The sequence below is a fragment of the Pteronotus mesoamericanus genome, unplaced genomic scaffold (genome assembly GCF_021234165.1).
Source record: "Pteronotus mesoamericanus isolate MK-2021 breed Mesoamerican mustached bat unplaced genomic scaffold, CSHL_Meso_final contig_101, whole genome shotgun sequence".
In the NCBI taxonomy this organism is placed as follows: Eukaryota; Metazoa; Chordata; class Mammalia; order Chiroptera; family Mormoopidae; genus Pteronotus; species Pteronotus mesoamericanus.
In genome coordinates, this window is record NW_026555001.1 from 16,455,381 (window position 1) to 16,480,989 (window position 25,609).

The 25,609-nt window shown below is 39.0% G+C and overlaps 1 protein-coding gene across 1 annotated transcript in view; it reads left to right on the forward strand.

Annotated features, from left to right (window-relative positions):
• DTNB (dystrobrevin beta) overlaps positions 1–25,609 on the forward strand; it is a 185,753-nt gene that overhangs the window by 19,861 nt on the left and 140,283 nt on the right. Inside the window, exons 3-5 of the mRNA XM_054568949.1 lie at positions 11,250–11,317; positions 12,827–12,907; positions 16,153–16,366. Of these exons, the coding sequence (XP_054424924.1) occupies positions 11,250–11,317; positions 12,827–12,907; positions 16,153–16,366 (363 nt within the window). The remainder of the gene's footprint in view (positions 1–11,249; positions 11,318–12,826; positions 12,908–16,152; positions 16,367–25,609) is intronic.

Genomic DNA, 25,609 nt, shown 5'->3' on the forward strand with positions numbered 1-25,609 from the left:
CATTGGGAAGCCCCCTGCCCGCCGTACCACGCTCTGAGTTGGTATTTGGCTGATTTAAGCCCTGGCGTTTACTTTCTTCTGTGCATCAGTATTACTTAACGAGAATGCAACCACTTTGTCTTTAAAATTTTCTCAAACGTTAAAGCTGTTGCATAAGCCAGTCATCTTCTACCTGTCTCCCTTCCCACCTTCCCCACACGGAGAGTCTTGGTGCCACCTCTGCGACAGCACCCCAGGGCCCTCGCCGAGACAGGCACTGCCGCACTGGGGTCTCTGTCATCTGGATGGCGAACGAGCTACTTACAGAGCCTGCCTTGAAGCTCTGTTTTACAGGATCAAATCTGTCTTATTTTGGGTTCTTCTAGAAGCAGACCTGGATGTAAGGATTCAAATAAGAGTATTTTTTTAATGATCTTAGGAAATAACAGTAGATGAATAGAGAAATGAAACAGAAGAGAAAGTAGTTAATAAAGGGTTTCTTATTAAGCACTGTGGGTCAGCAAAATTAATTCCAGTGGGCCCTGGCTGGCGTGGCTTGGTTGGTTGGGCATCATCTCTCAAACTGAAAGGTCGCGTCCAATGCCCGGTCAGGGCACATGCCTGGGTTGTGGCTTTGGTCCCTCGTTGGGGCATGTGTAGGTGGCAATGGATCGATGTTTCTCTCTCATATATACGTTTCTCTCCCCCTTTCTCCTTCCCTTCCCCTCTCTCTAGAATCAATGAAAGAAAAAATATTTTTAAAAATTAATTCCAGTGGGGAATTCAGGGAGCTAGTGGACAGCATTGCTTGAGTTATCCCTCTGATGGATAAAGGAGGTGGAGTGTTTATATGATTACTTCTATCAGTGGGAAGGCTGCTCCCAGGGTGGTTAATTCCGTGGTACTTCTAGACTTCTCTGCAGGTGCCAGAGCCGTCTTCATTGTCCAGAAGCCCTCAGGCAAGACAAGCAGGTGCTGGCAAATGCAAGCTGATCAGTTTTGCATCAAAGTAACAATACAGGCACTTGAATAGTGTCAGTGTATCAAAGGGGCCTGTTTCACCGGCTGAGTCAACAAATACTGTCAATATTGTGGCTACTGTTGAGTAACAAGCTTTCCTTCTGTGTGTTTGGTTATGAGGATTTATATATATATATATATATATATATATATATATATATATATATATATATAATGTAAGATATGTGTATATTTATATATATATATTTTTTCCCCTAAAGAAAAAGGACTCGTGGCCATGGACTGGACAACAATGTGGTGATTGCTGAGGGGAGGGGGTGGTACAAGGGGACTAAAAGGTAATGTAAAAAAAAAACACAATAAAAATAATATATATACATATTTCTGGATGCAAGTTCCAGTCAGATATGTGATTTGCAAATCTTTTTTTCCCCAGTTTGTAATTTCTCTCTTTTTTTTAAAAAAAAGATTTTTAAAATTTATTTTTGGAGAGAGGGAAAGAGAGGGAGAAAGAGAGGGGGAAAAACATCCATGTGTGAGAGAAACATTGACTGGTTGCCTCTCACATGCCCTCGTCTGGGTCCCTGGCCCGCATGCCAGGCCTGTGTCCTGACCAGGAATCAAATCGGCAACCTTTTGGTCTGCAGGGTGACACCCAACCCACTGAGCTACAGGAGCCAGGGCTGTCTTTTCATTTCTGATTGGTTTCTTTCATAGAACAAAAGTATTTAATTTTGGTAATGGTCAATTTATCGATTTTTTTCTTTTATGGCTTGTTCTTTTTATGTGATGTGCCAGATCATGAAGATTTTCTATGTTTTCTTCTAAGAGTTTTATACTTTAATATTTACATGTCTTCCATTTTGAATTAATTTTTGTATATGGCATGAGGTATAGACACAGTTCATTTTTTAAATTAAAGTATAGTTGAGATATAACATTAGTTTCAGTTGTACGAAAAAGATTCAGTAATGGTTTTTCTTTTTGATGTATGCATAACCAGTTTTTCCAACACACCACCATCTTTTCTTCATTGACTCCCTTTTACATCTTAAAAAAAATATCAAATGGCAATATTCGTTTGGCTCTGTTTCTGGACTGTGTTCTGTTTTATTGATTTGAGTGCCTGTCCCATTGCCAATACCATGCTGTCTTGATTACTGTAGCTTTATTGCAGTTCTTAAAATTGAGTCATATCATCCTCCAAGATTATTCTTCAAAATTGTCTTAGCTATTCTATTCCTTTTGCCCATCCATATAAAATTTAGAATTGTCTACATTTACCAAAAAATTCAGCTAGATTTTTTATTTATTTTTATTGATTATCATATTACAGTTGTCCCAATTTTTTCCTTTGCCCCTTTCCACCCAGCAGCCCCCACCCCCTCCAGTGATCTCCTCTCCTTTGTTTAGGTCCATGGGTCTTGCATATGAGTTTTTGGCAACTTGATTTCCTACACTTGCTCTTAGCATCCTTGTGTCTATTCTGTACCTACCAATTCGTACTTCTTAATCCCTGCACACCCACCCCCCATTCCCCCAGACCCCCTGCGGTCTGCAGTTCTCTCTGGCGGGAGGCTGTCCCCCAGTTCTCACCCTGGTGCCAGCCTCTTCACTTCCTCCCTCTATGCCACTGGTGCTCTTCAAGCTGCTGCCCTGGGTCTGGAGCCCAGAGGGAGTGAGTCCCTGTAAGTCTGTGTGCAGTGGGAAGCCCTTTTAAGAGGCGAGGCCTGAGGATCCCGCAGTTCTGCCGCCTTAACCCCCAGTGATTTTTCAAGCAGAAGTTATGAGGACTTACCTTCCTGGCACTGGAACCCTAGGCTGGGTGGCCTGTTGTGGGGGTGAGATCCCTCACTCCTGCGATATCCCCTTGTTTTATATCCACTACATGTGAGTTTGGGACCAGCTGGTTCTACATCTCTGCCCCTCCATCCTTCCTACCTGTCTGGACAGAAGTGGTTTCTTTAATTCCTTAGTTGTCAGACTTCCATAGAGCTTGATTTTCTGGTGGTTCTGAGTGACGGTTGTTTTATGTTTTAGTTGTAATTTTGCTGTGGTTGCACAAGGAGATGAGCCATGTTTACTTATGCCTCCACCTTGACCTCAGTTAGGATTTTGATTAGATTATCTGATTAGATCATGTTTCTGTTTAGGTCTTTAAAATTTTCATTCATGTTTTAGTATACAGGTTCTATACATACTGTGTTAGTGCATACCTAAGTATCTTATTTTTGTTAACAGTATTGTAAGTGCTATTTTGAAAATATTCAGTTTCCAGTTGTGCAATGCTAATATATAGAACTGTGGTTGAATTTTGTGTTTTGAATATGTGTCTTGCAACATTATTAAATCTATTTTTTTAATTCTAGCAGCTCTTTTGTATATTCTTTTGGGTTTTTTACAAAGATAATCCTGTTGTCTGCAAACAGAGATAGTTTTCTTTCTTCCTTTCCCGTGTTTGCCTTTTATTCTTTTCTCATCTTAGGTCACTGGCTGAGGCATCCCACGTGATGTCGATCAGAAGCGGTGGGAGTGGACGCCCTTGCCTTGTTCTCAGTTGTAGGGGGAAGCATTCAGCCTTTCACCGCTGGGTGTGGCATTAGCTGTAGGTATTTTTGTAGATGCCCTTTATCAGGTGGAGAAAGTTTTTATTTCCAGTTTGCTGAGAGTTTGTCATCATGAATGGACGTTGTGTTCTTGTCAAATGCTCTTTATGCATCCGATATGATCATGTGTTTTTTTCTTTAGATTGTTACTATGTTGGATTAGACTGATTAATTATCAAATGCTGAATTGCCTTGCATCCCTTTGATAAAACCCAGTCTTTTCTGTTTTTTTAAATATGTCTAAATTCAATTTATAATATTTCCTTGAGGATTTTGTCTTTGAGGACTTTTGTGTCTGTATCCATAAAGGATATTATTTGTTTTTGTACTGTCTTTGTCTGGTTTTGGTATCAGGATATTACTGGCCTTTTAAAGTGAATTGAAAGACGTTCTTTTGTGTTTTTGATACCAATTGCATTTCTTGATATTACATCTTCTCACATCTTTCCTGTTGCTGTTCCTTCATTTGTGATGTTTCAGGTTTCCTTATAGAATCATTTCCCTTCTTTCTGAAGAACCTCCTTTAGCAGTTCCTTTAGAGCGTGTGTGCTGGTTACAAATTCTCTCAGCTTTCTTTAATTTCTGAAGGAGATATTTTCTCAGTCAGTATAGGGTTCTGGGCTGACAGCCTTTCAGCACTTTAAAAATGATATTCCACTGCTTTTTGACATCCATAGTTTTTGATGAGAAATCCACTCACAGGAGCTGCAAACTATGGCGTGTGGGCTGACTGCCTGTTTATTTTCTGAATAAATTTGAAAAGTGCCACACCCATTTGTCTACATATTATCTGTGGCTGTTTTTATGCTACAATGGCAGAGTTGAGTAGTTGTGACAGAGACCGTAGGACCTGCAAACCTAAAATATTTATTCTTTGGTCCTTTAAAAAAAGTTGTTGATCCCTGCCCTGCGTAATGTGTTCTTTCATTCTGGCTGGTTTTAATAGTTTTCCTTTGTCTTTTTAGCAATTTGATTATGAGGTGTCCATTTAGACTTTTTTTTAAGCTTTAAGTTGTTTGGGGTTCGCTCACTTTCTTTAACTTGTAGGCATATGTCTTTCACCAGACGTGGTAAGTTTTCCACCCTTATGCCCTCGCGTGTTGTTTGTAGAGCCCGGTCACCACCCTCCTTTCTCCTGGGGTTCGATAGTGCGATGGACGTTGGACCTTTTGCCTTTGTCTGCCAGGTCTCCGAGGCTCACTGCTTGTCCCGTCTGAAATCTTTTCTGTGCCGTGCAGATGGGATGGCTCCCGTGTGATCCCTCCAGGCGCACTGCCCCCTCCCTCGCCACCTCCATTCTTCCGCCGTGTCCGTGCAGCGAATTTGCCCCCTTAGTTCTTGCGTATTTCAATTCTAACGTTTTTATTTGGTTCTTCTTTATATCATTTGTTTCTGTGCTGACACTTAGTGTTTCAACTTTCGTTTCAAGAGGTGGGTGATTGCTTATTGGAGTGTTTTTCCGATAGCCGCTCTAAGCCTGTCAGGTTACTCCAGCATCTGTGTCGTCTTGTCGTTTGCACCTGTTGATTGTCTTTCCCTCGTGAGTTAAGATTTTCATGGTTCTTTGTTTACCAAATAATTTTATATTGTTTTCTGGACATTTTGAGCATTATGTTATAAGACTTTGGGCCTTCTTTAAAAATCTTGTGAGTGATGTTGCTGTTTTTGTTTTAGCGGGCACTTGACCCACTTAGGTTCAGTCTACAACTTTCTACCTGCTACGGGCTGTGGCTCTAATGTCAGTGTAGTTGTCCTCTGTGTCAGGTATGTGCCTCCCAGTGGCCTGGGACCTGGGGAGAGGTCGTTCTGTAAGCTTAGCTTCCAGAGTTGTTGGTACGCCAGTTAAGGTCAGAGCCCTGGCTTCGCGGGTCGGAGAAGATCCCAGTATTCCATACATAGTTAGACGGGGTTGCTCCCCCGGGCTTCTGCTCCGTTAGCACCCCGGTACTTTCTGACGGCTCTGGACTCCCCTTTTCTGTCTTTTGGCCAGAAACTGCCCACCTCTGCAGTTGTACCGCAGTAGCAGAGGAGAGGGAGAGCGAGGAAGAACCATATTGGTGAGGCCCTTCTTGGAGCTGCAGCTAACGGAGCAGAGAGGAGGGTTTGTTTCCTTCGCGCTGGACTCCTGCAGCTTCCCGGGCCTGCGGCTGTTGCGGCCACTGTCACGACCTCCGCCGCAGGAGTGCCTGCTGGGTAGGGTGGGAGAAAGGAAACGAAAGGGGAAGGGGGGAAAAGACCTGGGAAATGTCTCTCATTCTCTCTGGGCTTTAGTTCTTCTTTCCTTTGAGCTGGAACTAGAGTGTCTGGGGATTTCTCTATGTTTATACCACAGTGTAATCTTCGGGGGTTTGCACTGGGTTGAGGTCAAGCTGGGTCACACAAGAGGAAAAAATGGTAAACTCACCATCTGTTCAGTGGTACTTTGAATTCTGTGTTTTTCCTTGATCCACCTGCTGATATTTACTTTTCACAGAGCTCAAGATAGCTGCAGCATACATTCTGTGCAGGCTTATAGTTGTGCTTTGTGGGGAAGGAAGGTTGGTGTGTGCTCATTCCATTTTTCCAGGATCCAGAGCTTATGAGCCTGGGCCTTTTACCTTGTGTGCAAGTCACCAGCTGCAATTGCTTGTTGGTCCTTTTTGGAGGTAAATTATTTCCCAGGCATTGCTTAGGGAGCGTTCATTCAACCGAAGGTCATTCTCCAGAGAAGAGTACATCTGCGAGAAGTGAGTGGCCAGGTATGGGTATCGGGGCGGGGCACGAACAACATCTACTACATTGTAATACTGTTTCCTTACTTGCTTCTTAAAAAAAATTATTTATTTATTTATTTATTTTTAGGGAGGGGAAAGGGAGGGAGAAAGAGAGGGAGAGAAACATCGGTGTGAGATAGAGGCATCAGTTGCTTTTCCCAAGCACCCAAACCAGGGACTGAACCTTCAGTCCAGGTCTTTGGCCTGACCGGGAATCGAACTGGCAACCTTTCACTTTGAGGAATGGTACACAGCCACCTGAGCCACACTGGTCAGGGCTCCTTCCTTGCCTTTTGACTTACGTAAGTTGCACGTACTTGTCTTGTTCTTTTTAACACCTGTGGGCTATACCATCTCATTATATGGCTGTACCATAAGTTATTTAAGCACTGTTACACTGTTTTTTTTTCCTTCCTCCTTCTCTCTCCTTCCTTTGTTCCTCCTTATTCTTCCCTTTCCTCTTCTTGCTTCCCTTTTCCTTTTAGACAGATAAACATATTTACTAGGCCACAATTAGTATACATTTAAAATTTTGGTATATACTGCCAAATTGCCATTCAAAGTACTTGTGTCAGTACATATGTATTCACTGATAGTCTATAAGAGCATATTTCTCCATTATCTCCAAGGAAACATATATAGATATTTCAAAACTCTTAAGTACAAACACCAAACACATTCAACTCTCTAAAAACTGTCAAGCAACATAGTAACAAAATAAAATTTCAGGGAGAAAAACACACCTTACAAATATATCTTCATTTTCAAATTTCTAATCTTTATTCATATACATATATCATGGTTAAATAATTGTTACTGCCATTTGAATCCAGTGTTTTAATTTTGCTGATATCATATGCAGGTCAGCATGTTGTTTATATTTCATAATTATTTTTAAAAAAACCAGTTATGACTAGCCTTATCCTGTAGGTCTCAATTTTGAGGATTTTTCTATAGTATGAACAATTTTCCAAACTTTTAAGAAAGTGGTTACATGAATGATTTCTTGAAGCAACTGAAACATTAGAAACATTGTTTCTGAAACGTTAGTATCAAATCTTTGAAGTTGAGTGTACCTTGCTTATCTCTCATATACCTGAGTCTAATTTACTTGGGAGTTAGTTTCTGAAATCAGTGAGCACCTGGGAAATCTGACATAGGTAGAAATTCCTTTTGAAATTTTCTCAGGAGCGATACCAGAGTGGAGACAAACATATACAAGTGGTTCGAAGTCTAGCATAGCTAGTTTTTTCCTTCATGTTGGAATTGGCTACTTTTTCTTAGTCAAATTATGTTTTTGAAAAAAAGAAGAAAAGATAGAAAGAAAAGGGGGTACTTACTCTGTGAGAGAGAACTGAAACCTAGGAAGCTGTTGTTCACTTTCTTTCTCACACCCTCTTGGGACAGGTGGTCCTGGTGTGGAATTGCCTGTCATTTAAATAATTTTCTTTCTCTCACATGTAGTTGAATTTGTATTAGTTAATTGTAAGTATATTGCAACTGCACTTGAAGTTTTTAAAAAATTAGGTAGTTTAAATAACAATAACAAAATGAAAACCCAATTGAAAAACAGATTTCTTATTGGCTCATGATGACCTTTTCTTTTGTTATCTCAGAACGTTCTGATACATGTTTTCATGTATTCAATTTAGGTTTGTAATAAACTGCGTGACATGAGGATACCATCATTTCATCAGTTTAGATTATTAAATTTCTTAAAATTTTTTTTATTGATTGATTTTTAGAGAGAGAGAAGGGGGGGAGAAAAGGAGAAGCATCGATTTGCTTTTCCACTTATTTATGAATTCATTGGTTGATTCTTGTATGTGCCCTGAATGAGTATTGAACCCACAACTTTGGCATGTGGAGACGATGGTCTGTCCAACTGAGCTGCCTGGCCAGGGCTAGGTCATTAAATTTCTAAAATGTTTACTTTGTGCTTTATTAATTTGAAAATCCCAAGGACTTTCTTAGAGGGCAATATATTAAATAACGTCTCTCCATTATAAATCAGAGTCTCTCCACTAGATTTATAAACTACCTGTGTTGTAGTAGTAGTAATAGCAATAATAGTAGTAGCAGTAAAATAATAATAATAAATTGTAATAATAAGAATAGCAGGCACCATTTGTCCTTTGCTTACCTTAGGCCAGTCTCTGTCCAAACGAATTACTGCATTTAATCCTATCAGACAAAGCTACGTGATGGTGGGGACTGTCTCTTTTATTCACTGCGATATTTCCAGTACAGCTAGATGTGACTGCCATGTAAGAGCTGCTTGATAAATATTTGTTACATGGCTGGTTAATAAAGTATAAACATTCATGCCATTTCAGAGTAAAGCACTTCCTCAAGGGTAAACTTCCAGTAATGGAACTGGAACTCAAGCCCACATGGGACGAGTTTATCTAATAGCAGCCAGCCATGTGTAGTAATGCCGTGTTATTTACTATTGGCTTCAGGTTGGGTTGGCATACTTTTTCCTAAAGAACCAGATAGTAACTATTTTAGACTTTGCAGGCTGGTGCTCTCTGTTGCAGCTACCCAGCTCTCCACTGTAGCATGAAAGCACCATAGATGATACATAAATGAATAGGTGTGGCTGTGTCCCTGTAAAACTTTATTTGCAAAAGTGGTGGCAGTTTTTGCCACCACTGGGCTGTGTAGAGGAACTACCCAGGGCTGTGTAGTTCCTCTAGTTTATCTGCCTCGCCTTCGGTGGTCTCTTGCTCCCAATGTCACAGTGTCCCACGTGTGGCATGTGTGCTGTGAGTGGCAAACTGGTGCTTGTGGTTTGGTGGTCATCTAGGTGACCCTCAATATGTTCGTATTAATTTTTTCATAATTAAACTGGAAATAAAGACAGAATTTTAAAAGTTGTCATGAAGAATTTAGGGATCTTCAGGGAGTCTTAGACCCTACTTTGAGAAAAAAGGGGTGTAAAGAAAGAGCAAAAGTAAAAAAAGGACATAACAAATGAGATATAAAGAATATTATGATAGTCTGTTCTTTTACTGTTCGATTACACTTGTCCTCGTTTTCCCCCGTTACCTCCCCCTCCCTGCCCCGCCCCCGCCTCTTACCCTCAAACCTCCTCCCCATGGCCTCTGTCCGTGGGTCCTTTCTACATGTTCCTGGATGACCCTTTTCCTTCTTTGCCCCATCATTTCCCTCCCCTCTTCCCTCTGGTTACTGTCAGTTTGTTCTTTATTTCCATGTCTCTGGTGATATTTTGCTTGCTTGTTTTGTTGATTAGATTCCTCTTATAGGCGATGTCATATGGTCTTTGTCTTTCACTGCCTGGCTTATTTCACTTTGCACTTAACATAATGCTCTCCAGTTCCATCCATGCCGTCGCAAAGGGTAGGAGCTCCTTCTTTCTTTCTGCTGCATAGTATTCCATTGCGTAAATGTACCACAGTTTTTTGATCCACTCATTTACTGATGGGCACGTAGGCTGTTTCTAGCACTTGGCTAGGCTATTGTAAATTGCACTGCTATGAACATTGGGGTTCATGTTCTCTGTGTTAATCTGTTTTAATATGTGTGTAGCATTTAAAAATTGTATTATTTAGTGGGAGACCAAGATTGGGGAGGAGGGAGCAAGCTTTTGAATATTTTTTCTTTGTAACTACAGGTTACTGGTACCAATTCCTGTTTTTTCTCAGGACCTGGATTTCATTAATTTTTTGCTGTTGCTGGTTGCTTTTTCTTTGGCTTTCTTTCTATTTAAAATTTTTTCCTCTTGGGAAATTGTTAAGTAACTGTCATGTGTGTTGCATCCTTTTTAGTAACATTTCAATGATCTAGGAAAGGACCAGTCTTAATTATCAAAATATTAACTGCAGAATATTAAGGAATATATTTACATTTTAAATTTTCTTTAGGAAATAGTTATAACTAAACTTTTGCCCAGCACCTTGCTTTAATGGATATGTAATTTGTGTGGTCATCATTTACTTACTTTGCGATTCTAACATATTTGAGAATGATTTATGACGGTGTAATCTGCATAGGGAGATTATTTGGCGTCTGCGGTTTGTCTAGATAGTTTTCTTCAGAGAATAAAGCAAAGTTCAGCTAAACTTGTCACAAATTTTGTAGTAGTAGGGTCCAAGCAATGGGCTGTTTGTGTTCTAGCCCGTTAGGCCTAGATTTTTGAAAATGTGCATCTAAAAACAATAATTATGTGAGAAATTTAATTAAAGGGTTGAGATTCTACGCTATCACCTTTGAGGTGTGTGCCCTTGAGCAAGTTAGTGCACTTTTCTAGGCATCTGTTTCCTAATCTATAAAATGAGGACAGTATAATAATAATAGCAGCACCCAGCGTTGATGGGAGGGTTAGAAGTGCTAATGCACGGAGAGTTCTGACAGAGTCGTGGGCGGAGCCTAAGTCTGTCAATGTGAACTACTATTACCATGTGATAAGAAGTTACTCTTAGGAGTTGTGAGGATGGATACCTATTTTTTAAATATAAAAATAGATTTTATTTATATGTTTTATGTATAAGCTCATTATTCTTCTATTCTTTATTATAGTCTTTCATTATAATTATTTTCTAAATTATATTTAGTGACATACTTATTTATGTAAAACAGTAGGGATATGGGAAACTGTCTCAACTAATCTAGGACTCTGCAGAGAAAATAATCAAAGTTAGAAATAAGACATAGCCTATATTTTCAGCATAAGAGGCATGTATGAGCTCATTTAAGTATTGTCTTTTACTATTTTAGAAGTTATCAAGTAGAGGAGCAAGGGTTTATCTTTTTTGGTATCAGACTTCCACTTTATTTTACGGATACCCTCTTAGTATGTGCATATACAACTTGGTTTCCTGTACCTCTCTCTTCACAATAGAATGATAAGCACTTGGTTGAGTTGTCAAATTATACAGTGATTTATTGCATCTTTCTTTGTTTCTAGGATGATTGAGGAAAGTGGGAATAAGCGGAAGACCATGGCAGAGAAGAGGCAGCTGTTCATAGAAATGCGTGAGTCTTCAGTGCTTCTGGAGTCCTTGTTTATACATGTGGGAGTGCTTTTTTTCTTCTTCTGATGAAGTCACAGAAGTTTTAAGTTACAGGCTTTAGAATGGGAAGAATGAGAGTTAAAGACCCATGGAGTTGTAGGATCCCAAGCCAGAGCATATTATTTTAATTGAACTGCCTTGAACTACTTTCCTAAGTGAGGTCATAAGTAGTAAGGCAGGAATGTCACCTGGAACATCTGTCAGATCAAGGCATGCCAGTCAGTTTAGACCTCTTGCTATAAGTCCCTTGTTACCGTGAGCTTGTAGGTGCTGATACATAGTTACTATGTCATTTAAGTTGCCTTAAACCAGGTGCAAATTCGGAGGTAGAGAAGACTGTGAGGACAACACTTAGAGCAGGGGGAAATTAACAGCATGAAGGTGTACTTCGGTGTATTACTTTACAGTTTGAAATCTGTTTAAACTTTACGTTATTGTACAAAGCTGAACAAAGGAAAAAGGACAGCTGAGAGGCATGGGGTGGTCCCCCGTACTTGAAGGATTGTTTTGCTCTGTGACTACTTGTCTGTGCGACCTTGACTCACTTGCTGGACCTCAGATTCCTCTTCCTGAAATGGGGTTGCTGGTCTGAGCCAGGGATTGTGAAACCTTTGGAAAGCATCTGACTGTTGTAAAATCGGTGCTGCTCAGCTGAAGCTGGGAGGGAGGCAGGAGCCCGGCCCGGGACGGCCCCTGAGGTCCTTTCTCAGGGTGCAGGCCAGTTTGGGTGCCGAGGGTGAGCGTCCGAGAGAGTGAGAGCAGGGGCAGGCTGACCTCCTTCCGTCACCTGTCTTCCTGAGTCAGGCAGTGTCACTTCTGCCCCATTCTGTTCATCAAGGCAGCCACAGGAACCTGCTCAGATGCAAGCAGAGGGAAATAATCTTTAGTTCTTGATGGGGAGGGACAATGTACTGGAAACACATAAAGTACTGGTCTGGAAATTCCATTACGGCCTTTTTTTTTTTTTCTTTTTTTGGAAAAATATAGGCTGCCACAGATCTGGAAGGGGGCCTCAGAGATCAGCTGGTCCAGTTCCCTCATTTTACAGAGGACACTGAGGCTGAGAAGAGGCACATGACGCGGCCACGGTCATGTTCTGGGGTTGGCGGTCAGGCTGGGGCTGGAACTGACATCTCTGAGCCTAGGCTCCAGCCTTCCCTGCTCTGCCACTTCATTCCCCTTCCTAATACAGACAGTTAGCTCATGCAGAACCCGAGTATTCCTCCCCTCAGAGCTTTCTCAGGCCAGCAAACAAGGTAACGTAGGTGCGACGACCGGCACCGTGGCTGGCGTGGGGGGGCATGCGGGAGTGTGCCCTACCCCTTCCTCCCGCCTTTGGTTTTATCAGAAGAAGGCTTAGGTGAGAAATTATGTGTGCACTGTGCCAACACAGCGGAATAGAGTCTCTTCCCAGTATGTAGAAATTAAACAGTAAATCCAATTGAACATGTTTTATTTGCCCTGTTTTCAGGTGCTCAGAATTTTGATGTCATACGACTATCAACTTACAGAACAGCATGCAAATTACGATTTGTACAAAAACGATGCAACCGTAAGTCATTTCTGTGGTAGCTGGATAGAGCTCTCAATAATGTAGAAGACTTTAATATCTTTTAGTCATGTTGTAATTTTAATTGAATTATTTTTGTCTTAAGTACTTATCAAAATATAAGCCTTGTAATGGAAAGAACTTGGCACTTTACTCTGAGTCCCTCAAAGTATTTAATCAACTCAATATGTAACTAGTTTTGAGGCTGGTGTATTATTTATGTTCTCCTTTAAATGGGAGAATGAATTTCTCCTTGTCACTTTTTAATGAACAGTTTGCTGCAGAATTAGTGCAATTTATCAGCTTCTGGAGGAAAAGAAAAACATTAATATTTTGATAAAGGTGTAATAGGAATTAACTTTCTTGATTAAACTTAATATAACATGAATTAGCCTTTTCTATAAGCAGTTGCTACCATAATCACTACTTATAAAATAAGTAATAAAGTAAATGTGAACATATTCACATAATATGCATAAAAATCTTCCTTAATTTCCATGAAGGTGAACTAACTTATGACAGAATTATTGTACTCTTCTCGTGTGTGTGTGTGTGTGTGTATTAATGAAAAACTGTTTTATATAATGGAAAGAACATTTGCTTTAGGGAAGAACCTTCGTTTTAGTCCTTGTTTTGCCATTTATTATAAACACGTGCCTTGGACAAGTCACTTATACAGCTAAATACTTCTACCCTACTTTAAGTCTTACTAAAAAAATCCTAGCTTAAAATTCTCTTTAAGGAGTTTACCATTCCATCCTAAACTGAAGTCATGTTTATTTTCTTGTGTTTCAAAGCAGTTTTTCAAATTATGGGTTGTGACCCATTAATGGTTTATGAAATCGTTTTGGTGGCCCTAGACAGAATTTAAAGCAAGTAATAGAGAAAAGAAAGAAAAATAAAAATCAGAACGCAGCTTATGTGGTAAATCTAAAAAGTACTTTGTGAAACTTGTTTTTTACTATATCTAAAGATGTGTCTGTGTGTATGAGAGAGAGAGATGATTTAAATATAATTTTGTGGGTTGTGGTCAAAAACTTTGAAAACCACTGCTCTAAAGAACCTACTATTTTTATAATTCTTCCTGTAATTACTCTTGGAAATGGTAGTCTGTATATGGAGTGCTGAGAGTCTGAACCAGGTTAGTGGCATTAGTAAAGTAAAGTAAAAGATACATTGTTCTAGAAGTTTTAGTTTGTCACATATGATTCTTGATCCACATGAAAAAATTTTTGTGGGTATACAGTATACGTAGGGGTCAAACTTCAGTTGTTTCTGTATGTGTGTTCTGTTTTCCCTATACTGTGTATTCAAAGACCATATTTTTCTTCACTAGTAAACAATCTTTTCTTCATATTCTTTGGAAAAATGTACAAGAATATTTATAGCAGTGTCTATATATGAGAAGACCTGCTTTTGGACTCTCATGTTCCATTGGTCTGTTTGTCCTTGTACCAATAACCACTGTTACAACTTTATAATAAGTCTTGATATCAGGTAGAGCAGGTCTTCCTACTTTGCTCTGTGTCTCTCTTTAAGATTGGGGCATTCTTGGCCTTTTTCTTGACATTTATTTTCATATATAGTTTAGACCCTGCTTGTCAATTTCTACTGAGAACAAACAAAACACTTTCCTGGGATGTTTTCCTTCTTCTCTTTTTATAAGTATAATTAACACATAGCAAAATTCATCCTTTTAATGTACAGCACTGTGGGATTTTGTTGGGACTGTACTGAACCTGTAGATCAAATTGGGAGAATTGATGTATTTCCCATATCTCCAATATTGAGATTTCCTCTTGTGACATGGTATATTCTTCCATTTATTTAAGTCGTTCTGTCAATTATAAATTTTTTTTGCAGATGTTGCACATTCTTCATTGGATTTATTTCTAAGTCTTTAATGACTTATAATAGTTTTAAAATTTCACTGTTATGATACATAGAAATACAGCGACTTTTATGTTGATCTATGTTTAGCAATCATTCTAGACTCAAATATTAAATTTGGTAATTTATCCATAGGATTGTTATGATTTTCTATGTGTATAATTTACTCATTTCTGAATGACAGTTATATTTCTTCATTTTCAATATTGATACCAATAATTATTGCATAATTATATTATTAGGACCTGAAGTACAGTTGAAATGATGATAGCAGGCACTTCTTGTCTCGTTCCCAATATCAGAGGAAAGGCTTTCAGCATTTTCTATCAAGTAATATGTTTGATTAATTTTTTTGTAGGTAACTTTAATTAGAGGAAGTTCCTTAGTATGTGTCTTCATTTCTAAATATAAAGTTCATTTAAAAAGTTATCTTTTTTATAATGATTTTAAATTTAATTTCATTTTGTTCAGAGAGCATGATTTGTAGGGTTTTAATCCTTTGAAATTTGTTCACATTAGCTTTATGACTTAGATAATGTTAATTTCTATACATACTCTTTGGGTTCTTGAAAATAAAGCATTATTTTCTAATCATTGGAGGCAGTAGTTCATACGATGTCCATTATGCCTCTTTTTGTTGGTTGTAAAGTTTAATTTTCTCTCTGTACTTATTTTTTGTGTAAGTTTGCTCTCTCATTTACTAAGAAAGGTGTGTTAATAGTGAATTTGTCTCTTTGACGTACGGTTGAATTTTGCATTATATATTTTTGAGGCAGCTGTAGAGGAGGCAGTACTTTACTCTCTTAGGGTTTCTGGTCAGGCCTTAGAATTAAATTGATATGAGAGAGATTAGCAGGAGAAAAACACAGACTTTTACATGTACACTGGAGACCCCATAAGAAATTGAAGACCAAAAGGGTAACTGGACTTAAGTGCTTATACACTAGGTCGAACAAAGTGTAGCAGTTTTGGAAGAGTAACTAAAAAATATATGGGGAGACTAAAGAAAGATAAGAGTTATTTTAACAAGTCTGTACAGACTCTTCTTGGCCTTGGTTTGGTGTCTCTGGTGATTAGAATGTTGCTTTCCCCTGGAACAGGAAAGGCATCTTTCACATGGGAATTTTATTTCCTGCTGTCAGTAAGAAAAGGTGAGGGTCAGAGCACAGTTTTTGGCACCTGCTGATTTTCAAGTGTCTTTAACTCAAAGGAATCCTTATGCCAAAGTGGCATATTGGGGTGGCATATTCTGCCACCCTTCACTAATCTATTAAATGTAAATAAATGTAAAGTTGTATGTCTTTTTGATTAATTAAAATCTTTTAACTTGTTGACAGTTTGTTTTCTTTGTGTTTTAGTCCATCTCGTTGATATCTGGAACATGATTGAAGCCTTCCGAGACAATGGCCTTAATACACTGGACCACAGCACTGAGATCAGTGTGTCCCGCCTCGAAACTGTCATCTCGTCCATTTACTACCAGCTGAACAAGCGCCTTCCTTCCACTCACCAGATCAGCGTGGACCAGTCCATCAGCCTCCTCCTCAACTTTATGATTGCTGCATACGACAGGCTAGTACCTTACGTGCTTACTTAATTTTCAGAATGTTTGTCCCTTAATCATCATTCTTCCATACTTCCTTGCTAAGGGCTGTCAATTTAGAATCATAGTTAGTGACGTACTGTCCTGCAGCATGTCACATATTAAGCTCTAGAATGTTTTGGAGAATCATACACTTGAGACATAGTGTTTGGTAAAAGTATAGTTGCCCATTCAGTGAAAGAGGCATGTTATGAATTTGTGCATGAGGGTTTCTATTTGATTTTATTTCTTTTTATTTTTAATCCTCACTGAGGATATGTTTTTATTGATTTTAGTGAGAGAAAGAGAGAGAGATCAGTATAAGAAAGAAACATCAATCTGTTACCTTCTGTACATGCCCCAACTGGGGATTTGAACCTGTAACTTAGGTTTGTGCCCTGACTGGGAATTGAACCCACAAACTTTTGGTGTCCAGGATGAGGTTCCAACCAGCTGAGCTACCCGGCTAGGGCTCTGTTTGACTTTTAAAGCTAACTTTATTATGTACAACAAATACCCCTGAACTATATGGTATCTTGCCTTTATTTATGTTCAGGGTCTTATTGTAATTCTTTTCAATGCAGAACTTTGTCTTATAACCTTACAATAATAGAAGAAAACTGTTTAAATATACTCTGAATTAAAACAGAAGTGAGTTGCTCTATTTGTATTTATGGTGAATTAAGTTGGTTTTACAAAAAACAAAAAAGAAATCATAAATGATAAAAACACAAAGGTTACAGTTGTATTCCAGGAACCAAGAGTTAAGATTTCTGATCTCTGCTATTTTTACCAGCCATCTGATCTGGAAGAGTTAATTCTCTCTGCTTCATTTTTTTCTCTCTGTAGGCCTATTTTTTTGTTCATATATTTGCTACTAGTTGAACTTTATAATATTGAGGATTCTGTGAATTAATGGTAAAACCATACAAGTGTCAAAGCCAAGTTACAACATGGGCACTCACTAAATTTACAACATTTTTATGTTATAAATTAGATATTTTATTCACATAAAAGAAAATTATTTAAGGAAATTTGAATTTTTAAAACAAGTGTGGCATGAGACATAACTCCCAAAATCCTGATGCCATTTTTTAGCAATTTAGATAGTGAAGCTATCCAACAATTTGTGTTGAAGGAACCAGGTTTTTGTTAACAGGGTTCCAACCTTGATGGGGCTGAGAGCACCCTCTCTCGCAAGAACTAGCAATTCCCTTGCTTCCCACCAGGCTACAAGCCAAAACCTTGCCCAGAAGTTCCCCATATCCTTGTCTGTTCTTAAGCCAGTTGCACAGGCAGATCGCCACCCTCTCTGGAAGGTGCCCTTGTGGGTCTCAGAGTCGCCACCCTCTCACAGCTGCTCTCTCCTTTAGGATCTGGGGTGTGCTGTTCTCAGCCTCTGTATAGTGGTTCAGGAAAACGTATGCTGGATGACGCTGGTCATGGTGGGACCCAGGGAGGCACGTGTCCCAGGAGAGCGACTTCTCCGTACATGCTTCAGAGAAGCAGAAGTTTGCAGCTCAGCATCCCCGGTCACGGTTCAGCACCCCTGGTCATGGTTCAGTTCCAAGCATCTCCCACAAATCTGGGTGTGGTTAGGCAGGTCCCTGCAGCTCCATCAGCTCTGTCATGGTCTCCTCTAGTCTTGCCTTCTCCCCCTCCAGACCTTGTGGTACACCCCTGTGTCTCTCTCGCTCACTCCTGACTTCTTTTCTTTGTGATGGACTCTCTTCGATAGCCCTTCAGCCTATCCTCATTTAAAAGCTCAGCTAGGAACTTCCTGCCTGACCTCATATCTGGTTCCTCCTACGATGTGTTAGCGTCGCCATTTTTGCCAGTTCCTTCGTATCTTTTATTTTCGTTCGGCTGCCATCCATAGTCAGGGCAAGAGTTCCCAGTGACACGGGGAGCATCTCGGGTGGGCATGGCCCCCGCTGGCCCCGTCAGGAACCACTATCTGCTCTTAAAGTCACTGCACCTTTTGCCCTGGGCAGTGGTCCTCTTTTCTTCAGGAAAGGTATGGCTATTAACTTGGCCTTTTTATGCAAATTACCTTAAACACTGTCTCATCACTTCCCCCTTCCCCTAATCGAGGGTTGTGAGGGATGTGCTCTGCTATTTTCAGGGGACCCTGGCCCTGTACCCTGTTACAGTAACCGTTGTTCTGTGATGAGCAAGCAGCACCTTATCATGGCACTGACTCACTGAGTAAAGCAGTTCAGATTGCACAACACAAATTAATCCAAGAAACAATATTTTTAAAGTCAGAAAAAAAGTCATCTTACTGAAATGATAAAGCAGAGTTTATAAACTTTGAATCCATGATTATATCAAGCAAGGTAAATACTATGGCTATAGAAGCGAAGAAGAATGGAGAGATAGCAAAGGGGAGAATGGGGAAACCAAAGTTAGGAGCAGAAGGTACAGAGGTACCTGGGACATATTCAGAGAAAGCTAAAGGTTCCTTTAGGGTAAAGACTTTTATATATCTAATTTATGATGGATTTATATGAAAAATTCCTGTATAGTTTGGAAAAATGACTATGACCTATTTTAAAATCTTATTTTAGCAGCTTAATTTGGGTGTATTTAAGATTTTCCCTTGTTCCCTCTTTATGCTGAATGCTAAAAACAAAACAATATAAAAAAAGCAAAAACAGTTCATTTTAAATTCTGAATATGCCCAACTAGCATATTATAGAATGGACATTGCTGAAAAAAGATAATATTAGGTTACTGTCTTACTGATTAGTGATTTTTAAACAAAACTAAAATTTCCTGGGAGGCACAAATATTTTCTGTGCAGAAGAAAAAAGGCCACATGCGAAACCTGACCGGGTGGGGGGAGTGTGGGGGGCGGGGCGCTGTGTGGCAGCTTTCAGACTCAAGAGACCTAAAGTAACCACATGGTATGGTCTGAAACTAAAACTTTCTACTTAAAGCAGCTCATGGTGAGTAGTCATGTCCTAGGCAGGTGTTTTTCCCTAACAAAGGTCAGTCTGTACTTTAACTGAGCCTGTGTGTTGTCTTTTTGTATCCACAATAGCACACCTTTAGAATGTCAAGTTTCTGTATCCCTCAAAGCACAGGCTCCTCATGGGAGAGACCACAAATCCCCTCATTTGCATTGTTAATTGTTGACTGTTAACTATTCTGTACCCACCTGTGTAAAAGACATGTCTTTCATTTTACTTTTTATCCGATCCCAGTGGTTCCTCCTACCTCCCTAATCTATCACCAGTGGATGTCACGTAACCCGCTTATGCCTCCTCTTCTGACTGGAGTGTATAAAGTAAGGTGCAGAACTGCCAGTTTCCAGACCGTTTCTCAATCCATTGAGCTTTTGCTTCCTGACAATTGTCGTAAGTTTGGCTCACATAAACGCACAAAAATTCTCTGCAGGCTTGATCTTGCATTGACATGTGTTTATGTACAGTATTTATTAATATCCCTACTTGTTCTTAGGTTGATTCAAGATGACATGGGAAAGTCAGCCAGATAAAAATAGGAGACCGCTGGCGCTGAACGGGAGGAATCTGGTGCCCTCAGTAGCAGGACATTTTTATAAGGATCTGACTTACAAGGATGGGATTATAGTTCTTTCAGGAAATTTCCAGGCAATGGTGGAGAAGGAAATGAGTCAGGATTTTGAGTGTTTTAAAAAGGTGAAATTCTAAGGGGAAATCTAGTGCAAAATGGAGAAAAACAGCTGCTCTAGTGGAAGGGAGGAGTGGAGCCCACCTGCCTGCACTGAGTCCCAGCCCCGCTGGATGCCATTGTCATGTGGATGCCATACTGTGATGTGTGAGGTGACACCGCCAGGTCACCGAGCCCCAGGCGAAGTGCTTGGTGGCAGGATTATTCAGGGAGCAGAAATGAATGAACGTGAAATTCACCTATTACTCTTCCCATCACTTACTAGGGATTTCCTAGCTTTCCTTTTCTCTCAAGAGAAGCTGCTGTGCATTTGTGCTAATTCTCCAAGAGGAGTCTCCCTGATGCCGGGGCCCCATGGGACCTGTGAGGGGTGTAATCGACCTTTAGCTATTAGCATCAGAAGATAAAATTTACTTGCTTATTATTTTGGCCTTATTGTTTCCTTTTTATTTTATTTTATTTTTAAAGAAAAGGCAAAGGGAATACTTTTTCTAACTGTATTGCTTTTTCCTTGCCTTCGTTTTTTTCTAAAAGCGAGGAGACAGGTATTAACAGGCTTCTCCAGTCCATTCAGTACTCACCTTCAAATTAATCTGATTAAGACTCTGCTTTCATCATGTATCTTCCCAACCCAGAAACCTGCAGAGGCCCTGTGGTTTTTGCATGAAATTCATACTCCTCAGTTAGATCTAACAGTATCAATTCATAATTCTCTGCTCCCACCAAGCGCTAATTAAGCTACTTGAGGTGCTTTTCAGTTTTTCCAATATGACATGTTCCTTTTCCCTCCATGTGGTTAGGCTGGTTCACTGTCTGCCCTCTATGCTCCTCCACCCCCTGCGCTCAAGTTTTTCCCTCCTCTGCAGCTTCCTGAGCATCATCACCAACCCCCTTTTCGTCCCTTTGATGACTTACAGTCTGTATCATTATTATGACTTTCAATTATAAAATGCTCTGAACTGCTTTCTAAGTGTACAAATAAGATTGAAAGTCCTTGAGAGCAGAGGTTCTACCTTTTTTTTTTTTTTATTTCCCAGTAAATGCAGCACTGGATTCTTAATAAAAATTTGTAAAGCTGAAATGAAAATCAGTAGGCAAAAAATAAAAAAAATTATCAGGCATTCTGATTATGATAAAATTGAATAAGATTGTTCATTGATTTTACTTGATTAAGCAGTTTGATATTTGCCAAGTGGATTCTTAGATTTGTAGTTGATTATTGCATAATCCATTCACTGTGAAGTTTTGTAAATTAAGATTAATTGGAAAAATATGAGTTCAAAAATCAAAGAGAAATGCTTTTATTACTTTTAGCTCCATGTGATAATTGGACTGGTAATAGAGTTTCTAAAGTAGAAGTGTATTTTCAAGCAAGAAGTACCAATTTATAGTTGGCAGCATCCACAGTTGTTTGGTAAAGATGTAGAAACAGCTTGTTTTCTTAAGTAAAAAATGTTCCCTATCATCTTGTTTGCAAAATAATTCATTTGAATAGCAAGCTCTTATTAGATAGTGCAAAGCTATAAACATTGCCCAGATTAGAGGAATTAGATATGAAAAATATAGGCAGAATTTGAGACTTTGCACAACTGCAACAAGCGATTCCCATCCAAAGTGTACAGGTGGGGATTGCAGAGGCTTCTGAAGGTCCCTACCTGCCTGTTCAAACACCCATGTTTATTCAGGGTGACTCACTGTCTGCTTAGCTTGGCCCAGCGGCAGTCACAGTGTTTTCTCAGTTTTGGATAATAAGGACTCTTTTAGAAGTCATGTGCATGGTTTATTGTCAGACTGTAAAATGATAGGTCTATGGAAATGAATCATGCAGTGATGTCTGAGAAAGAAAATCGTCCCTCTCTTTATTGAGAGAGAGTGCTCCTCAGAGAGATTCTGTTTGGGTGGGGTTAAAATAACAAGTTCCCTCTCTCCTGTCATCCTCAACAAATATCACCTGTTTATCCTTTCATTTTAGTATCTTTATGTGGGGGTTAATCTTCACTGTTCATTGTGTTACAGCTTAAATATTGACCTTCTAGTCAACTCCGCGGCTATGACAGGCAGATTTTGAGTGAGTCATGCTTCTGTGATGAAGCCAGATCTTTCCCAGGTCTTGTTTGAAGAGAACTGATTCTGGTACGAACCTGGGCTTGACCTTGGAGTTACTGAAAACATGGACTTGGGTCAGGTTATGTCGTATACACCATGGCCAGGGGCAGCTAACTCTTCACTTTAAAGTGTAACTTGACCAATGTTATGTGGATTAAATTCAAATATCTGGTGGGAAGGCTCAAGAATGATTTTTTTTTTCCGAGAAAAAAGAGTAAGGTAAAGGACATAATCGTAAGGTATTAGATTGCTCAGTGACTAGTTTTTCCTCTGTTGCCTCTAATTGCAGAGGAAGAAGGCAGGAGCTCTAATGAAACATTAGAAAAGCAAAAGGGACCCTTTCGCTCTGCTTTGTTTGGGGCCACTTGTAGGAAGTTGTAGTTAGGTGTGAAGTGACCTACGGATCAGAACAGAGGCGTAAATGCTGAGAGCAAGTAAGCTGAAAGGAGGGAGCTCAGTGTTTTTCTTTTTGGAGTGAAAGATGTAAAAAGAAACATGATTTGAGGAAGTAAGAATTGTGAGAATACACCTTCAATAATTTTATTGGGATGATTCTTTATATTAAGTTATACTTAGATTTTTATATAAGTATCTTTTAGTAAGTGCTCCTCAGTATCGTTAAATATACTATTTATTAATTTGTATATATTCATATTTTCTTTAGAAAGGCGAATAAACCTTTTGCTAGTTGAAACTGAACCTAAAGCTGTAACTGATGGTAGGCACTGTAAGTGGGGAAGATTTGTTCATCATGAAGACCTGAGCCTGCTGCTCATTCTCGGGATGCGCAGATGCGTAGTTTTAAACAGGTTCTTAACTGTAAGGGCTCACTACACATCATTCCCAAATCTCTCCTTTCTGCCAATTTATCCCCCTCACATTTACTACGATCCTTAATCTCAGATACCTCTCCTTACCCCATACTTAAAACACCTTCCACCTTCTTTACGAAGTCCCTTTTTCCTATTGAGTTACACGTTGACATTTAGACATATGTCCCCTCACCCTCAATAAAGGGTGTGATGTTAAGCTCACATACATTTGCACACCCCAGAGAACATATAGGCAGAGAGAAGAGCTATGGTTTGTTGGGAGGGGGATTATATGTGGAGATTGCTGTGTCTCTGTTGTGAATAAGAAAAATGGTTGGAAAGTAGATATGAGAGATGATGAATTAAGGGACCATACATTACAGGTAATTATTAGTTCAGCAGTTAAAGCATTATTTTGTTAATGCATTGACAGAATACTTGATCTGAGACCAGCCTTTGAGACTGGTAATAACCCTAATTAGTGGACAAAGATACTGATTCAACCTGAATGCTGATCCAGGTTGAATGAGAAGTGTTATCTATTATTCTATATAAGAATGTAAGACTTTCTGAATCTGGGACTATTATTTGCAACAGAATTGAGTTAAAGAATATTTTGAATAAGGAATGGAAAATGTTGTGAATACTAGTTTCTAAAGCATTTTGAAAATTAAGAAAAAGTGTTAAGTGCTAACTATTATAATAGTTTTTAGAAATAAAGATGTTACAGTACCCATTAAGACCTGTTGTATGGTGTTTACTCATGGATACTGTGGGTTCAATTTTTCTTCAAGAACAGGGTAGAAAACTGGACCTGGCTCTCCTGCCAGCGTGCGGGGCCTTCCACACCCTCCTGTCTGTTTGCATAGATGACGCCGGTATCTTCTCTTCAGCAAGGAGTAGCTCTGAAGGAAGAATGTGAGATTTGGAGCCAGAAAGAGTTATACAAACACAGATTAATTCTCTTTAATCTTTTATCACATCCTTTGATCTATCATTACCTGTAAAATAGAAGCTAAAGTCTTAGTATTACATTCAAAGTTTTATGCTTGTAGCTCTCAGCTCTGGGTGCATATTAAAATAACACAAAGGACTTTTAAAAAGTACCAAGAATAGGGTGGGATTTGGACATGTGCGTTGTGTCTTTAGTGTGCTCTCGTACCTCACTGAGCTTCATATGGGTTTACAACTCTAAGGATATACAAAGAATCATCTTGTTGATTTCCACAAAAAATTCTATTGTGAATTTGGGGTTGCATTGAATCACCACAGGGTTCTGGTCAGTTTAAGGAGAGCTGACAGTTTACCACTATCACCTTTCATTTCATGAACATGGCATATCTATTTACATCCTCTTTGATTTCCTTACTCAGTATTTTGTAGTTTTCATTTTATTGATCTTGAACATATGTTTCGTTTGGATTTTTTTTTTTTTTTTTTTTTTTTATTGCCCTGGCCGTGTAGTTCAGTAGGTTGGAGTGTTCCGATGCTTCAGGATTGCGGGTTTGATCCCTGGTTGGGACACATGCAACCAACCAATGAATGCGGGGATGGGTGGAGCAACAAATTGTCTCTATTTCTCCCTTCCTCTCGCTCTCTAGAATCAGTAAATTAAAAAAAATTTTTAATTTTATTGATGTTTTTGACATTTTTGGTGCTCTTGTATTTCTTATTATCTTTTGCTATTTTGTAGAAATAAAATTGAATTTTTTTGTTGACCTTGTATTCTGCAACATTGCTAACATCCCTTGTAGTGTTTTTTTGGTAGGGTCTGTACTTTTTTTTTTGTAGGCTCTTTGGGTTTTTGTATATAAAATGTCATATTGTCTGGAGTAGACCTAGTTTTATTTTTCAATTTTCAATCTGTACGCTTTTTTTTTTTCTTTCTTCTTGCTTTCTCGCACCAGCTGGGTTCTCCAGTGTGATGTTGACTATTGGGGAGAACAGTCATCCTTGACTTGTTCTTGATCTTTGGGGAAAAGCACTTAGTCTTTCATCATTAAGCATGATATTAGCTTAATATTTTTTAAGATGTTCTTTATCAGACTGAGGCAGTTCCTTTTTTCCTCTAGTCTCCAGAAAGTATCAGGAATGGATGTTGAATTTTGTCATCCGCATCTATTCAGGTGATCAAATGGCTTTTCTCTTTTAGTCTGTTAATACGGTGAATTATATTGATTGGTTTTCAAATGTCAAATCAGTGTTAATATTCCTGAAATAAAGCTCACTTTACCCTTTTTATATACTGTAACGTTTGATTTGCTCACATTTTGTTGAAGATTTATGTGTCTAAATTAATGAGGGATACCAACTTGTTTTCTTTTAGTGTAATGTTTGTGTGTTTTTGGTTAAAAAAATAATGCTGGCCTCTTAAAAGAATTGGGAACTGTTTTTTTCCTTTTTTTTATTTCCTGTTAGAATTAGTGTAGAATGCAATTATTTCCTTCTTCAACTGTCTAGAATTTGCCAGCACAGCCCTCTGAATGCGAAGCTTTACGTTTTGGCAGGCTTAAAGATACAGATTCAGTTTCTATAATGGATATGGGCCTCTTCAGGCTATATGTTTCTCCTTGAGTGAGTTTATTAGTAGTTTATGTTTTTTCAGGAAGTAGCTTTATCTGTTCAGCTTATCCAAGTTGTTGAATTTATGGACATAAA